A 15106-nucleotide genomic window follows, 5' to 3' on the forward strand; every position below is an offset into this window, starting at 1 on the left:
TGTCATTGAGTTAATAAAACCGCATACAAACATGTTCTATTTATTGTTTTCTTGAGTAAGGCAGCTCCAAAATGCAGGTGTTTCAGCCTAGCTCAGTGTGTTTCTGTGGTGATGGGGCAAGCCAGCAGAAAATACGGAGCGTTGCGCCGTGATTGGCTCAGTGTTCTGTCACTCATGTGGACGCTGAATCACCCCCAAGTCTCATGCCCCGTGTACACTAGCACGTGGTGCCGCGCGGTGAAACACCTCTTCCCATTAATTTTCAATGGAAGGAAAGCGGTGAGAAGCAGAGGGCGGTGGATCATTGGGCGGCACGAACGTGGTGTGGGAGAGGGTGAAAAGTTCAACATTTCCCAACTTTATGCAAATCACCAGCATCGACCGCTGGGCGAGGACCTGTTACGGTTTTCTTCCGTCGAAGGAGAGTCGGACCAAAATGCAGCGTGGTTAGTTCGATACCAATCAGAGACAACGAAATCATCTGCCTCCTGATTAAGAACCGCCTCAGGCAACCATAGACTTTCCTAGACAACCCTACTCAGCCACAATCCCAATACCTACTAAAACCCCAATACAAAAACACACCACGAAATAAACCCATGTCACACCCTGGCCTGACCAAATAAAGAAAGAAAACACAAAATACTAAGACCAAGGCGTGACAGGACCAATCATATCAAGTTGTTCCCACAACAAATTTGACGCTATGCAACCCAAGGCTGGAGACTTTCTTCAGCAAAGATGGCTGACAAAAATACTAGGATGGAAGCAAATGTAAGTAATTATAACTTTATAACTAATCATGCAATAAATGTAAAGTTGAGAGGAATATGTTAATGTAGTGACAAACGATTGTGCATATGTTAATTGACAAAAATCGCTATTTAGCAAGCTAGCTGACTAGCTAAAATTAATCTGCTAGCTTTATGGGTGTTGTGACATGCATATGAAATTGAAATTCTGTTTTTTCATGTTTTGGGGACTCCTGAAACAACCAGCAAACCAGGATGTCATCTTGTGAAACAGTGGATGTAACGAATCTAGCTAGCTAAGCATTTACTGTAAATTGAACGTACAATTTTGTAAACTTGCCTTGCTGATATTTGCCATGCAATGCAGAAGAAGTAACACAGCTAGCTAGCTAGCTATTTTCTTGCTTATTGTGCAGTGGAGGATAAAAATACCTGTATGCCTATAGATGTGTAGCTAGCTATGTAGCCAATCTGTGTATAAAACGTTTAGTATACATATTAGTTCAGAACCTAGCTATTGATCTCAGTTATCATAGCCTGTTGTATCAACTTCCAAACAGTCTGAATGACATTAACGAAGACTATGGATTGAGTAGAATATAATATAACTTTGTGCCAAGGATTGTATATACATGTAGTAAGATGCAGTTCAGGTATGAATGTCTTTTCAGATTATTATTCAGTCAAATCCTGTCACGCCCCGATCTGTTTCACCTCTTCCTGTGATTGGCTCCACCCCCTGCAGGCGTTGCTTATTTTCCCCAGTGTATTTATCCCTGTGTTTCCTGGCTCTCTGTGCCAGTTCGTCTTGTATGTTAGTCAAGTCAACCAGCGTGTTTTTCCCATTCTCCTTTTGCATTTCTCTTTTCGATAGTCTTCCTGGTTTTGACCCCTACCTGTCTCTGGACTACTTTCCCGCCTGCCTGATCATCCTGCCTGCTCTGACCTTGAGCCTGCCCTTCGGTACCTTTTGGACTCTGAACTGGTTTTGACCCTTTTGCCTGTCCATGACCATTCTCCACGACCATCCTCCTTACCCTATTGAATTAATAAATATTGTAAGGCTCCAACCATCTGTCTCTTGTGTCTGGGTCTCACCTTGTGTCATCAAATTCCAGTCTTTGAATGATGCTGTCTGCATGTACAGTTGAAGTCGTAAGTTTACATACACCAAATAGATTTAAACTCAGTTTTTCACAATTCCTGACATTTAATCCTAGTAAAAATTCCCTGTCTTAGGTCAGTTAGGATCACCACTTTATTTTAAGAATGTGAAATGTCAGAATAATAGTAGAGAGATTTATTTCAGCTTTTCTTTCATCACATTCCCAGTGGGTCAGAATTTCACATACACTCAATTAGTATTTGGTAGCATTGCCTTTAAATTGTTTAACTTGGGTCAAACGTTTTGGGTAGCCTTCCACAAGCGTCCCACAATAAGTTGGGTGAATTTTGGCCCATTCCTCCTGACAGAGCTGGTGTAACTGAGTCAGGTTTACTTCAACAGTGTTTATCAATCTTGGTCCTGGGACATCAATTTTCATACATTGTAACTATGCATTAGACTAGAAACATGATTTAACTAGTTAAAGGCTGATTTGTAATTCATATATACAGAAATATATTTTTTTTAAACGGCACACTACACTTCCTATGCATCATGTAAGTACTCTAAAACCGGGTCGTCTCAATATCTAATTTCCTTCATCTGTATTGATCTGATAAACACAGGATAGGTGTAGTATTTCATCAAATGAGACTTAATTTCAACCAGTCGAGAATGTGAAACGCTTTATTGAAAGAATTTTCAAGTTTTATAAATACATAATACATGCATTATACTATTATAATTGTTATATTATAAATACAAGTTAAATCTGTACTTCAATGCACATCTGGTGTGCATTATAAAAACAGAAGAAGAAAGAGGAGGTGAGAAAGAGCATAAAAGACAGAAAGGGAAAGAGGTAAGAACAGAGGAGCAGGGATTACTAAACAGTGCTGCTAAACTTCATATTCTCTCAGGTCATCACAATTACATAATAGTGTCTCTAGTGGTGTCTCCTAACCAGCCTTGGGCTCCCAGTCGGCCCGAAGATTATCTTAAGAGCGGGTGAGGTGGCGATGACGGGACTGGGGGTTGGCATCCTCTCTCACATCAAAACATACCTGCAGACGAGAGACAGATGGAGAGAGAAAGCATGTTTAAGCCTTGTTTTTTTTCTAACATTGTCAGTCAACATAATCATCAGGAGGTGAAATGCAAAACTGACCTTGGATCATTAACTCTGGGACTACTACATCTATTTGTATTTCAACGTAGAGCATCTCTTTAATAATACTTCCTGTTGAGCTGACCAAGTGTCCTCTCACCCCTCCCCTCTGATCATGCTGTGCACTCTATGTAGCCATTTCAGATGCGGGAGGGGTTCTCCGACACAGCTGATATAACCTAGAGGATTTAGGGAAAAGGGGAGTGAGGGATAAAGTGAAGGAGAGAAACTGTTATTGAGAAAATAAGGTAGTTAAAGTGGCCTCATCTACTGTCCACACTGGCTGCAGAGTGGCTGCAGAGTACTTTATGCTGAAAAACATGCACAGACACACGAGGACAAACAATATAGTATAGTTATATAAATAATGAAGTGTCTTACTATTCTCCATGGTTGGCCCTCTTGCCTATTCTTTGAAGGTGGAAGGAGCCACTGTTATACACCTGAGCCTGCTTACTGCACAACACAGTTCGTCAATCAGATTGATACATGAGTGTGTAGGTGTGGGTTACAGGGTGTCTAATTGTTCTACATTTTTTCAATATGGGTGACTTAAAATAGCCTGTTTGTTTTTGTACAGGCATCACACCCTTACCGAAACAGTTGCCTCACCTGAGAAGTAGAAATCAAAGAGCGAGAAACTGGGAATTGAAGAACTGCAGTTGACATAGCTAAGTAAAAGGAAGAACACTCTTATTGCAATGTGAATGGCTCTTAAAAGAACCGTTGGTTGTGCATAGTCTATGGTGTTGCCAGGGAACAGCACACTCTTCAAAGAAGTAGGAGGTGAAGACTTCCCACACATAGGTTTCCTCTCTTGCTGCGTTGTTGGACCCCATCCTTGAAACATCCTGCAGAGCAGCAGACTACTCCTCTGGCACGCGTTGGCGAGTTGCAGATCCCCTCCTGGTCCCCGTGTCCATCCTTAGGAAGTTATGCAGGACACAGGTAGCCTTCACACACCTGAATTCCCCCAGGAGGCAGTCCCAGATGGCCCTGGTCACCCATCCTCGCAGTGCCCTACACAGTAACTGGAGGCAAACGTTTTGAAGGAATCTCCAGTTACAAGGTATCTGTAGGAATATGGAAGATAATGTCATTATTAGACTTTAACATCACCAGGTCATTGTGGATTACTAAAGTATAATGTCCATTATAACAAATCATGATAACATGAATGTGCACACACATGTGCATGTGTAGCATGTGAAAAAAGCAGGATCATATCAAGGTTAGCATCACAAATTAATTAATAAATACCACTTGAAGATGGATGATGAGTTGATCATTTGAATCAGCTGTGTAGTGCTAAGGCAAAAACAAAAATGTGCACCCATTTGAGTCCCCAGGACCAGGACTGAGAACCACTGCTCTTCATTTGGACCTCTTCATCTGCAGACAGGCTTTCACAGCTCTCTGTATCTGAGGACAGAAAACCTCACAAGAAACAGACTTCATTATACTCAAATTAGACCACAGTGAATATTATGTTACTATTATCCCCATCCTCACTTCTAGGGACTGGAACTACACAAAAGTACCTGCCCTATCCAGAATAGCCTCCTCGCTCACTTTGACAGTTGGGGCTGCTATCCTTTCACCCTCCTCCATGGCGGTTAGTTAGCTACCTACAAATGCATTTGGAGTTTGTTTTTTACAGTGATAAATACATAAAGATAGCTAACTAAAATGAAGTTAAGTAGTTGGTGATATTTAATTAACTTAGCTAGCTATACATTATGTTATGTTGGCTAGATAGCTAGCTAGCTACGTTAGCAGCTCATTTGAGTTAGCCTTCACTGTAGCTAGTTAGCTAATAATACAGCATTTTGTTTTACATTTTTAAATGTATTTACTTACTTGAATAGGTTCTCCCAGCCATGTGGATGATTGGAAACAGGGCAGCAAAGTGGGTTTGTCACCAGAGCGTTTTAGAGCATATTACTATTTACCTGTGAATAAATGAATGAAATGGAGAATGGATTCAACTATTTAACCATTTAATAACCAGACCTCCATACAAACTTGCTACGCTGAATTATTGATGCACAATCGAACGTGGGCGTGCATGCTGCCAGCACGCCCACAAGCGAGCCACGCTGGGCGGCCTAATCGGCACACAGCAATTTGCCAAGTGCTAGTGAACACGAGACGTAAGGGTAGAGCTCAAAAAATGAAATCCCCTTGGGTGCTGTCATAGAGTTACATTAGAAGTGCCCATCCAAGAAGGCTCAATGTCATTGGCCACAGATAAAATGACGTCAAATCACGTTATATCAACAGTAGCTCTGATTGGACTGATCATGTCAAAATCATACTTTCAAAGTCTTAGCTAGCAGTCATCATCATGAATCAAGTCGACAATCTACTGGCAAATTCTTTATAATCATTGTCTTATAAAGAGAAATAATGAAGATAAATTATAGATAAAACGTATCGGTGCTTATTGGCCATTGGACATAAACATTGCACAACAAGTTGGAAATCACAAATTCAACAATGAGTGGTTTGGAAGGAATCAGTAGCTAACTGCAAGCATTGCAAAGCAATCATTAGCCTACTATTTAGTGGAGTGGCTGTGTGGTCCCAAGTCTAAGAATGTCTTGTATGCTGCTGCATAAATGATGGAATATGCCAGGGAGATGTGTATACTGTAGCTAAGAAAATAATACTAGGTGTATGTTGTGTAGTAAGCTGTTAGTAGCCCATGTGCCTCACCCTAATAATTTGGTATATGTTAATCTCTTAATTTCGCCTACTGTTCTGACTTGGTGGTGCACATGTAGCCTATAACCTGTTTTAGAGAAATGTAATCATTGAATATTGTAAGAGCTTTCATTGTCTGTTTATATGCCTCCTTTATTTATCCTACAGTTCTGACTTGGTGTACAGGGAGAACACTGTAATGTAAGGCCCATGTTCTGAATTATGTCTCTGTACATTTCAAAAGTGCTGAACAAATAGTTATATTGACCTTGTCTGTCCTAGCTCGCTCATTAATGTCTTAATCAAAATTACAGATTGCTCTTATCCCCTTGTTGTCCCCTTGCAATAGTTTGTACATCTCAATTGTCAGAAGAAACCAATTTTTTTTAATCGAGTCAGCCATATAAGCTATGTTTTTTTTTAAGTTTTAAAGACAATAAATGAGGCTGAATGAACTGTTTCGCAGCCAGACAAGGCTCCGCTGATAGCCAGGTGTAGCAGTGGTATAGTGCAATTAATTTAGTGTTTGAGAAACAAAAATGTTATTGAACTTAGACTGTTCACACAAAAATGTGTGTATATAAATATTAATAACTGGCATGCAGATTGGTAAAATGATAGGACAAATTGTAAGCTTCCCCAAAACTTGAAAGTCATGAGCTGCCTATGGTCTTTACTATTACATGATTAGATTTTTTTTAAGTGTGTTAGCGAGTGCACACATACAGTATGAGGTCTGCCTATCGAAATCATGGAAATATTTGTTGTGACTGGGTGTATTAATATACCATCCAAAGTGTAATTAATAACTTCACCGTGCACAAAAGGATATCTCCCTGGTCTTTGTGGTAGAAACTGTTTGAAATTCACTACTCAACTGAGGGACCTTACAGTGATGAGGTAGTCATTCAAAAACCATGTTAAACACTATTATTGCACACATGCAAGTCCATGCAATTTATTATGTGACTTGTTAAGTACATTTTTACTTCCCATAACAAATGGGTTGAATATGTATTGACTCAAGACATTTCAGTTTGAAATGTGTTATTATTTTGTAAAAGTTTCAAGTAACATAATTCCACTTTGACATTATGGGGTATTGTGTATATGCCAGTGACACAAAAACTCAATTGAATCCATTTTAAATTTAGGCTGTAATACAACAAAATGTGGAAAGTCAATGGAATACTTTCTGAAGGTACTGTAGACCCAATCACAATCTCTTCAAAGTAAGTTACTACATCCAGTGAGCTCCAAATGTATTGGGACTGTGACACATTTTGTTTTATTTTGGCTCTGTACTTCAACACTTTGGATTTGAAATGATACAATGACTACAATGAAGTTAATTTAAAAAAAACTTGTTTTACCTTTATTTAACTAGGCAAGTCAGTTAAGAACAAATTCTTATTTTCAATGACGGCCTAGAAACAGTGGGTTAACTGCCTGTTCAGGGGCAGAACGACAGATTTGTACCTTGTCAGCTCGGGGATTTGAACTTGCAACCTTCCGGTTACTAGTCCAACGCTCTAACCTGCCGCCCCAAGTTAAAGTCCAGACTGTCAGCTTTAATTTGAGGTTATTTTCATCCATTTGGGGTGAACTGTTTAGAAAAGACAGCCCTTTTTGTAAATAGTCCCTCAATTGTAGGGGACCAAAGGTATTGGGACAAATTATTTTGTGTATAAAAGTAGTCAAAAGTATACTATTTGGTCCCATATTCCTAGCATACAATGATAGTGACGACAAACTTGTTGAATGCAATTGCTTTGCTTTGTTTTGATTGTGTTTCAGAATTTCTTTTTTTTTGCCCAATAGAAATTATTGGTAAATAATTGATGCTGTTTTTTTGGAGTCACTTTTATTCTAAACACTTTTACATTCATGTGGATGCTACCATGATTATGGATAGTCCTGATTGAATCGTGAATAATAATTAGTGAAAGTTACAGATATACAAAAAAATCTCAGAATTTATAAATTGAACATTTTATTTTCAGCCTGTGGTTCCTCGCCTTAAATCATGACTCCCACATTTGTAAATGTTAGCAGGCTAATGGAAGTCATTCACACATTTCTAAACAACTTTTAAAGTATGTAATAATGATTCATTAAAAAAAAGTTTGTCGAGGAAGGTTCTCATTGGCACTGTTCACATTGATATTGGAGTCATTTAGCAGATACTCTTATCCAGAACGACTTACTGTTTGGAAAGTATTCAGACCCCTTGACTTTTTCCACATTTTGTTACGTTACAGCCTTATTCTAAAATGGAATAAATATTTTTTCCCCCTCATCAATCTATACACAATTCCCCATAATGACCATGCAAATACTTTTTTTTTTTTAATTGAGCAAATGTACAACAAAAAAACAACCCTGAAATATCACGTCTACAAACATATGCATTCAGACTCTTTACTCAGAACTTTGTTGAAGCAACTTTGGCAGCGTTAAAGCCTTGAGTCTTCTTGGGTATGAAGCTACAAGCTTGGCACACCTGTATTTGGGGAGTTTCTCCCATTATTTTCTGCAGATCTTCTCAAGCTCTGTCAGGTTGGATGGGGAGCGTCACTGCACAGCTATTTTCACATCTCTCCAGAGATGTTAGATCGGGTTCAAGTAAGGTCTCTGGCTGGGCCACTCAAGGACATTCAGAGACTTGTCCCGAAGCCACTCCTGCATTGTCTTGGCTGTGTGCTTAGGGTCGTTGTACTGATGGAAGGTGAACCTTCTCTCCAGTCTAAGGTCCTGAGCGCTCTGGAGCAGGTTTTCATCAAGGATCAGAGGTTTTCGTAAAATGGGCAGGGACTATGCTGTCCTAGCTTCAGGGGTGCAAGGAAAGGGAATAGCTTAGACTGGGCTGCCTCTCTCTCTCTCTATCTCGTCTTTGCTTTCACTTTCTTCCATTCTTTCTTCCTGTAATTGTGGGATGTAACAATTTCACAGCCATGCCCAACCCCTCCCACTATGCATAATATGCATATGCATGATGTGTATTATATATCCTGGATAGGTGCACCTTTGAATCACTTCAAACCGCGAGGTTGAGGAAGTAGGACGGTAAAGGACAATAAGCCCAGACAACTGAGCTGTTAGACAAACAGACAGATAGTCAGACATAAAGACAGACAGAAGACAACAGATGGCCTATGAGGACAAACTTTGACAGACAAAGGATGCTTCCATTACTGGTTATAGCTCTGCTGGGGTTCTCCACAGCACCAGGTTTCTATGCACTTCTATACTCAAACTCTCTGATTATTTTAAACATAAAAGTTTACAAACTGGGTAAATTGAAGAATACCAGTGGCCTTGTGTTTCGTGGTGGCAGGAATGGTATTTGGAAAATATCACAAGTAAAGTCAAGTTGTATTTCTGTGGTGATTATTGGCATGCCTGAGGTCTCTCATATTTCAGTGTAATTGATGTACTCTTGCCCGCTTTGGTTACACCATTTTAATGTATTTCTGCATAGTTAAAGTAACATCTTGGGGACCTTGAGAGACTTTCAGGAGTGAGACAAAAACAGTATAAATCATATGGGACAACAAACTCTCTCATTGACACGACAGCACTCTTGTTGAATGTGTTCTTGTCGCCTCTCTTCTAAGATGATAACGCTAAATTCATGGAGCAAATAGGATCTGAGAAAGCATTTGAGAAAAACGAAGATGTTATTTAATGTGTGCACGCTTCACGTATGCTTTCCACATTCATATAGCAGTAAGCAACATTGATTGTATAAAAAAGTTCCTGTATTAATCTCCATAGTATGTGACCTGTAATGTCGCTTTTGTTATTCCCAGCCTCTGCACTGCCTTGCACTCAGATCTCTCTCTCCAAGACCCTTCCCTCCTCAGGTGAGTCTGTTCACTAATCAGTCATTAGCGATATACAGTAGTTGTTATTAATGGCTTGACAGCCCGAGGAGGGAAAGTACATCTTTACTGGGTAAAGAACAGTATGATCTGGCCTTGTACTCTGTTTGATGTCTTTGAGGTCATTCAATTATATGTCTGGCCAACAAGAATGTAGAGATACACTGAGTATACAAAACATTAAGAACACATGCTCTTTCCATGACATAGACTGACCAGGTGAATCCAGGTGAAAGTTATGATCCCTTATTGACGTCACTTGTTAAATCCACTTCAATCAGTGTAGATAAAGAGGAGGGGACCGGTTAAATAAGGATCTTTAAGCCTTGAGACAATTGAGACATGGATTGTGTGTGTGTGCAATTCAGAGAGTGAATGGGCAAGACAAAAAATGGAAGTGCCTTTTAATGGGGTATGGTAGTAGGTGCCAGGCGCTCCGGTTTGTGTCAAGAACTGCAACGCTGCTGAGTTTTTCACACTCAACAGTTTCATGTGTGTATCAAGAATGGTCCACCACCCAAAGGACACCCAGCCAACTTGACACAACTATGGGAAGCATTGGAGTCAACATGGGCTAGCATCCCTGTGGAACGCTTTCGACAACATCTCGAGTCCATGCCCTGACGTATTGAGGCTGTTCCAAGGGCACAGCTCAATATTAGGATGGTGTCCCCAATGTTTGGTATACTCAGTGCATATCTTCAGTCTCTTTAGTCCTTTTTGAGTTGAGTTGGCTGTTCTGAACGATCAACCAGTGCAGCCTCAGGTCGGCTCCTAATTTCACTATTTTCTCTCCAGCTCACAGTGTCAGACCCTCAGATGTGACTGTGCTCTCTGCCATTGGACTTCCCCACACACACAGGTAAGCAGCACATCAAATGTATCTAACCTTGATAGATAAGGGAACACTACCAGGTGTCAATATTGAATCATCCCTAGTGTCAATGTGAATGCAGAAAGGTTTTTCAAACTTCTGTTTCTCTCCCTTTCTGCAGCAGCGAGCTGTCCAGAGTGTTATCGAGACTTCATGGTAAGCCCCTGCTATTCATGAGGGTTTGGGGGTTACTCAATGTATCAAACCAGTCCTTTGAAACAGAAGAAAAGATCTTGCTCCACAGTCTAATATTATTGTGAAAATATGTATTCAAACCCAGGCTATAAACATAGACAGACACAAGTACAAACAAATACAAATTCTAATTTCATGTGACCTTCAGCACCAAATTACAGACCGCATCAAATATCTCAATAAAACACACTTATTGGTCGATAAGACATTTTGGCCTGCTGATAGATCTTCCTCTTCCATGCTAAATGTCCTTCCATTGCAATCTGACCCTCGTGTATACTTACGTAGAATTCTCATCTCACTTCATCAAGATAATCTAGAACCAGACAGAATTGAGGTTTTTACCTTTTAAACAATTTATTTGTCTTCTGAACCATTTTCAACGATAGGCTTGTGCGGGAAAGGAAAAAGCATTGAAAAACTGAATACGTTTGGAAGAAATGATGTACTTGAGATAGTGGGAGTGTTAGGCCTGCTCTTATAGAAATGACTGTAACTGTTGAACGGTTTCACATGCCATTAACATACAAATAATTGTCGTTTTTTTAGACAATACACCAATATAAGAATGAACAGTTTCCCATCTAATAGGTTATTATGTTCCTTTTAGTATCAATTCATAAACCTCACACTACTGTGTGACATCTTTATCGGTCCGGTATCAGTACCAACCCCGACAATACTAACGATAGGACCACCAGTCTTTACTGCCAACAATTTCACAAGAAAGAATTTCACAAGGAAGCAATAAAGACTATTGTACCTCTCACACAATACAAAAGAACATGAATAAAGATGAAAGTGATAGACACACTGTACTCTCAACTCACGTGGCACTTACTGCATGTTAGTACCAAGACAGTCCTATGTGTCTGGTCAAACCAATTTGCCCACGTGTATCTACAGTATATCTATATAGACAGTACATACAGTACTTAATATATAAATCATACGGGGCCATTTCCTATAATATTTTTTTTCACGCCATAAAGTGCCAAGTCGTGTGCATATGACAATGTTGATTTCACTTACAATCAAGCAACTTCCTCCCCCCTTATTCTCTGCCCTGCTAGAGTTGCTGACCATGTTTAACCCTGCAATGACCAGTACTCTCCTTGGTCAGACAAACCTCTATTCTGAATCCTCACATCACAGGTAAACCACAACTACACTTGCGCCCTGTGTGAGTAAAGACAGAGAAAGAGCGTGAAAGAAAGAGTGAGAAAAGTAGTGTTTCAGACCATGTTTTGTTCATTTGCAGGGCTCTTGTCGAGCAGGCAAAGGAACTACCACTCTCCCTCAGGAGTAACCAGGTATTCGAGCGACTCTCCTTCTACACCACCCAACACACTGTTCTATAGAATCAGAACAGCTTCCCTGGTTGTCGTCTCTGACTGTGTCTGTTCTTCTCTCTGATAGGCCGTTGAGCTAGACACAGACTGGAAGCTGGTGATGCTATTCGTTCAGGTGGATGAGCTCTGTGTATGTCAGGACCAGGTCAGCAGCCAACTCACATGTCTGGATTTCAGTCCACGTCTTCATTTCATGACTTTACAGTGTTCGTGGCTGCGTTCCTTTGAGTGAGTGTTTGTGTGTATGCAGGTCAGCGAGACAATCAAAGCAGCTGTCCATCAGGTGGATCTTGCGCTGCAGGTGCTGCAGTCGCAGGTGGGTTTTGGTGACTCGTGTGACACTCTCAGCAATGCTACAGTACATTCATTTAGATGATCGTTAAGATTGCTCTTAATGTGTTTGCAGTTGAAGCGGACCATTGTCAATGTTGCACTGTGGTATGGAGAGTATGATACTGGATTTCGTTATCAGAACAGGTGACTTTCTCAAACAATTGCACAACTCCTCAATCAGTCGGTGCACTCATTCCCTGAGTTTGAAATTCTTCAGTGATTTCAAGCTATAGTTTCTGGTAGGCATTTGACTGCTTCTATGTCTATTGACAGGATGTGTCAATGTATGGAGGAAAAACATGAAGGGGAGCTCAGACTACTGAAGGCCATCCTCACTCAAGTCCTCCAGGTTCAATGTCTTACATCTACGTCATCTCCCCTATATCCCCAACATCTACAGTGGGGAGAACAAGTATTTGATACACTTGCCGATTTTGCAGGCTTTCCTAATTACAAAGCATGTAGAGGTCTGTAATTTTTTATCATAGGTACACTTCAACTGTGACAGACAGAATCTAAAACAAAAATCCAAAATTCACATTGTATGATTTTTAAGTAATTAATTTGCATTTTATTGCATGACATAAGTATTTGATCACCTACCAACCAGTAAGAATTCCGGCTCTCACAGATCTGTTAGTTTTTCTTTAAGAAGCCCTCCTGTTCTCCACTCATTACCTGTTTGAACTCGTTACCTGTATAAAAGACACCCGTCCACACACTCAATCAAACAGACTCCAACCTCTCCACAATGGCCAAGAACAGAGAGCTGTGTAAGGACATCAGGGATAAAATTGTAGACCTGCACAAGGCTGGGATGGGCTACAGGACAATAGGCAAGCAGCTTGGTGAGAAGGCAACAACTGTTGGCGCATTTATTAGAAAATGGAAGAAGTTCAAGATGACGGTCAATCGACCTCGGTCTGGGGCTCCATGCAAGATCTCACCTCGTGGGGCATCAATGATCATGAGGAAGGTGAGGGATCAGCCCAGAACTCCACGGCAGGACCTGGTCAATGACCTGAAGAGAGCTGGGACCACAGTCTCAAAGAAAACCATTAGTAACACACTACGCCGTCATGGATTAAAACCTGCAGCGCACGCAAGGTCCCCCTGCTCAGGCCAGCGCATGCCCAGGCCCGTCTGAAGTTTGCCAATGACTATCTGTATGATCCAGAAGAGGAATGGGAGAAGGTCATGTGGTCTGATGAGACAAAAATATAGCTTTTTGGTCTAAACTCCACTCGCTGTGTTTGGAGGAAGAAGAAGGATGAGTACAACCCCAAGAACACCATCCCAACTGTGAAGCATGGAGGTGGAAACATCATTCTTTGGGGATGCTTTTCTGCAAAGGGGACAGGACGACTGCACCGTATTGAGTGGAGGATGGATGGGGCCATGTATCACGAGATCTTGGCCAACAACCTCCTTCCCTCAGTAAGAGCTTTGAAGATGGGTCGTGGCTGGGTCTTCCAGCATGACAACGACCAGAAACACACAGCCAGGGCAACTAAGGATTGGCTCCGTAAGAAGCATCTCAAGGTCCTGGAGTGGCCTAGCCAGTCTCCAGTCCTGAACCCAATAGAAAATCTTTGGAGGGAGCTGAAAGTACCTATTGCCCAGCGACAGCCCCGAAACCTGAAGGATCTGGAGAAGGTCTGTATGGAGGAGTGGGCCAAAATCCCTGCCGCAGTGTGTGCAAACCTGGTCAAGTACTACAGGAAACTCATGATCTCTGTAATTGCAAACAAAGGTTTCTGTACCAAATATTAAGTTCTGCTTTTCTGATGTATCAAATACTTATGTCATGCAATAAAATGCAAATTAATTACTTAAAAATCATACATGATTTTCTGGATTTTTGTTTTAAATTCCGTCTGTCACAGTTGAAGTGTACCTATGATAAAAATTACAGACCTCTACATGCTTTTTAAGTAGGAAAACCTGCAAAATCGGCAGTGTATCAAATAGTTGTTCTCCCCACTGTATGTGCTGTTTAAATTTTTTCCACTATACAAATAAGATAAAATGAGGTTAGATTGCATGTTATTGTCTGTTTTCACCCCCCAAAATATTTTGCATCATAAAAAAAACCTACGGGGCATAAAATACGGTAAAACACATACAGTAGGTCTATAGGAGCTATGGACGGAAGGGGCTGTAGTACAGGGGACTTTACAAGTTAAAATGAAAGTGGCACACTCGTCTCTCCTTGCTGGGGATTTAGTAGACCAATATTTCAGTTAAAAAGGTTTTATATAGTTTATTTTTATTTTTACAAACTAATATTCATGGTGGTCAATAGGAGTCCCTTGATCGACACCTGGTGGAGAAGCAGTGGTACAGCAACAGAGATGACTTCACCGTCTTACTGCAGGATGCCCCCTTCATCACATCAGACCCCGCCTCTTTTATTGTGAGTGACAAGCCATTGAACCCTCCCTACAATTTTTATACATTAATGTGCCTATCCTATTGTGTGATGCAGAGTTGAGTTGTTATGGTGTGTGCGTACGCTAGCATTTCTGATGCATACGTGTGTCAGTGTGTGTAACACAAATGTTAATCTATGTACAGAGCGCTGCCCCCAGAGCGGGTGAACAACACACAGACAAACTGGCAGTACAGATGTGGACCAACTTGGTGCGTCACACAAAATACTACACATGCTGCTAACACACTGTGGCATTGTCTCGGCTCTTAATTCTAGTCAAGGCAAACAAAGGAGACTTGTTTT

The 15106-nt window shown here is 40.8% G+C and overlaps 1 protein-coding gene and 2 long non-coding RNA genes across 4 annotated transcripts in view; 2 read left to right on the plus strand and 1 right to left on the minus strand.

Moving 5' to 3' along the window:
- Positions 1 to 217: 217 nt before the first annotated feature.
- Positions 218 to 1822, plus strand: LOC135564388 (uncharacterized). The gene is made up of 2 exons (XR_010460978.1): positions 218 to 774; positions 1627 to 1822. It is a non-coding gene; the product is annotated as an uncharacterized LOC135564388 (long non-coding RNA).
- Positions 1823 to 2526: 704 nt separating this feature from the next.
- Positions 2527 to 5195, minus strand: LOC135564389 (uncharacterized). 2 transcript variants are annotated; one of them, XR_010460980.1, is made up of 4 exons: positions 4886 to 5192; positions 4359 to 4653; positions 3407 to 4098; positions 2527 to 3204 (listed from the first exon to the last, which is right to left on the minus strand). It is a non-coding gene; the product is annotated as an uncharacterized LOC135564389 (long non-coding RNA). The 2 variants fall into 2 exon arrangements; XR_010460979.1 differs by having other exon boundaries at positions 2527 to 4098; positions 4886 to 5195.
- Positions 5196 to 8779: 3584 nt separating this feature from the next.
- Positions 8780 to 15106, plus strand: part of LOC115107933 (phospholipase B1, membrane-associated) — a 30434-nt gene continuing 24107 nt past the window's right edge. Inside the window, exons 1-12 of the mRNA XM_029631712.2 lie at positions 8780 to 8962; positions 9544 to 9597; positions 10414 to 10477; positions 10611 to 10645; positions 11758 to 11839; positions 11946 to 11997; positions 12104 to 12181; positions 12287 to 12352; positions 12443 to 12513; positions 12643 to 12718; positions 14675 to 14785; positions 14947 to 15012. Of these exons, the coding sequence (XP_029487572.2) occupies positions 8887 to 8962; positions 9544 to 9597; positions 10414 to 10477; positions 10611 to 10645; positions 11758 to 11839; positions 11946 to 11997; positions 12104 to 12181; positions 12287 to 12352; positions 12443 to 12513; positions 12643 to 12718; positions 14675 to 14785; positions 14947 to 15012 (831 nt within the window). The 5' untranslated portion in view covers positions 8780 to 8886. The remainder of the gene's footprint in view (positions 8963 to 9543; positions 9598 to 10413; positions 10478 to 10610; positions 10646 to 11757; positions 11840 to 11945; positions 11998 to 12103; positions 12182 to 12286; positions 12353 to 12442; positions 12514 to 12642; positions 12719 to 14674; positions 14786 to 14946; positions 15013 to 15106) is intronic.

This window comes from Oncorhynchus nerka, linkage group LG24 (assembly GCF_034236695.1).
Source record: "Oncorhynchus nerka isolate Pitt River linkage group LG24, Oner_Uvic_2.0, whole genome shotgun sequence".
In the NCBI taxonomy this organism is placed as follows: domain Eukaryota; kingdom Metazoa; phylum Chordata; class Actinopteri; order Salmoniformes; family Salmonidae; genus Oncorhynchus; species Oncorhynchus nerka.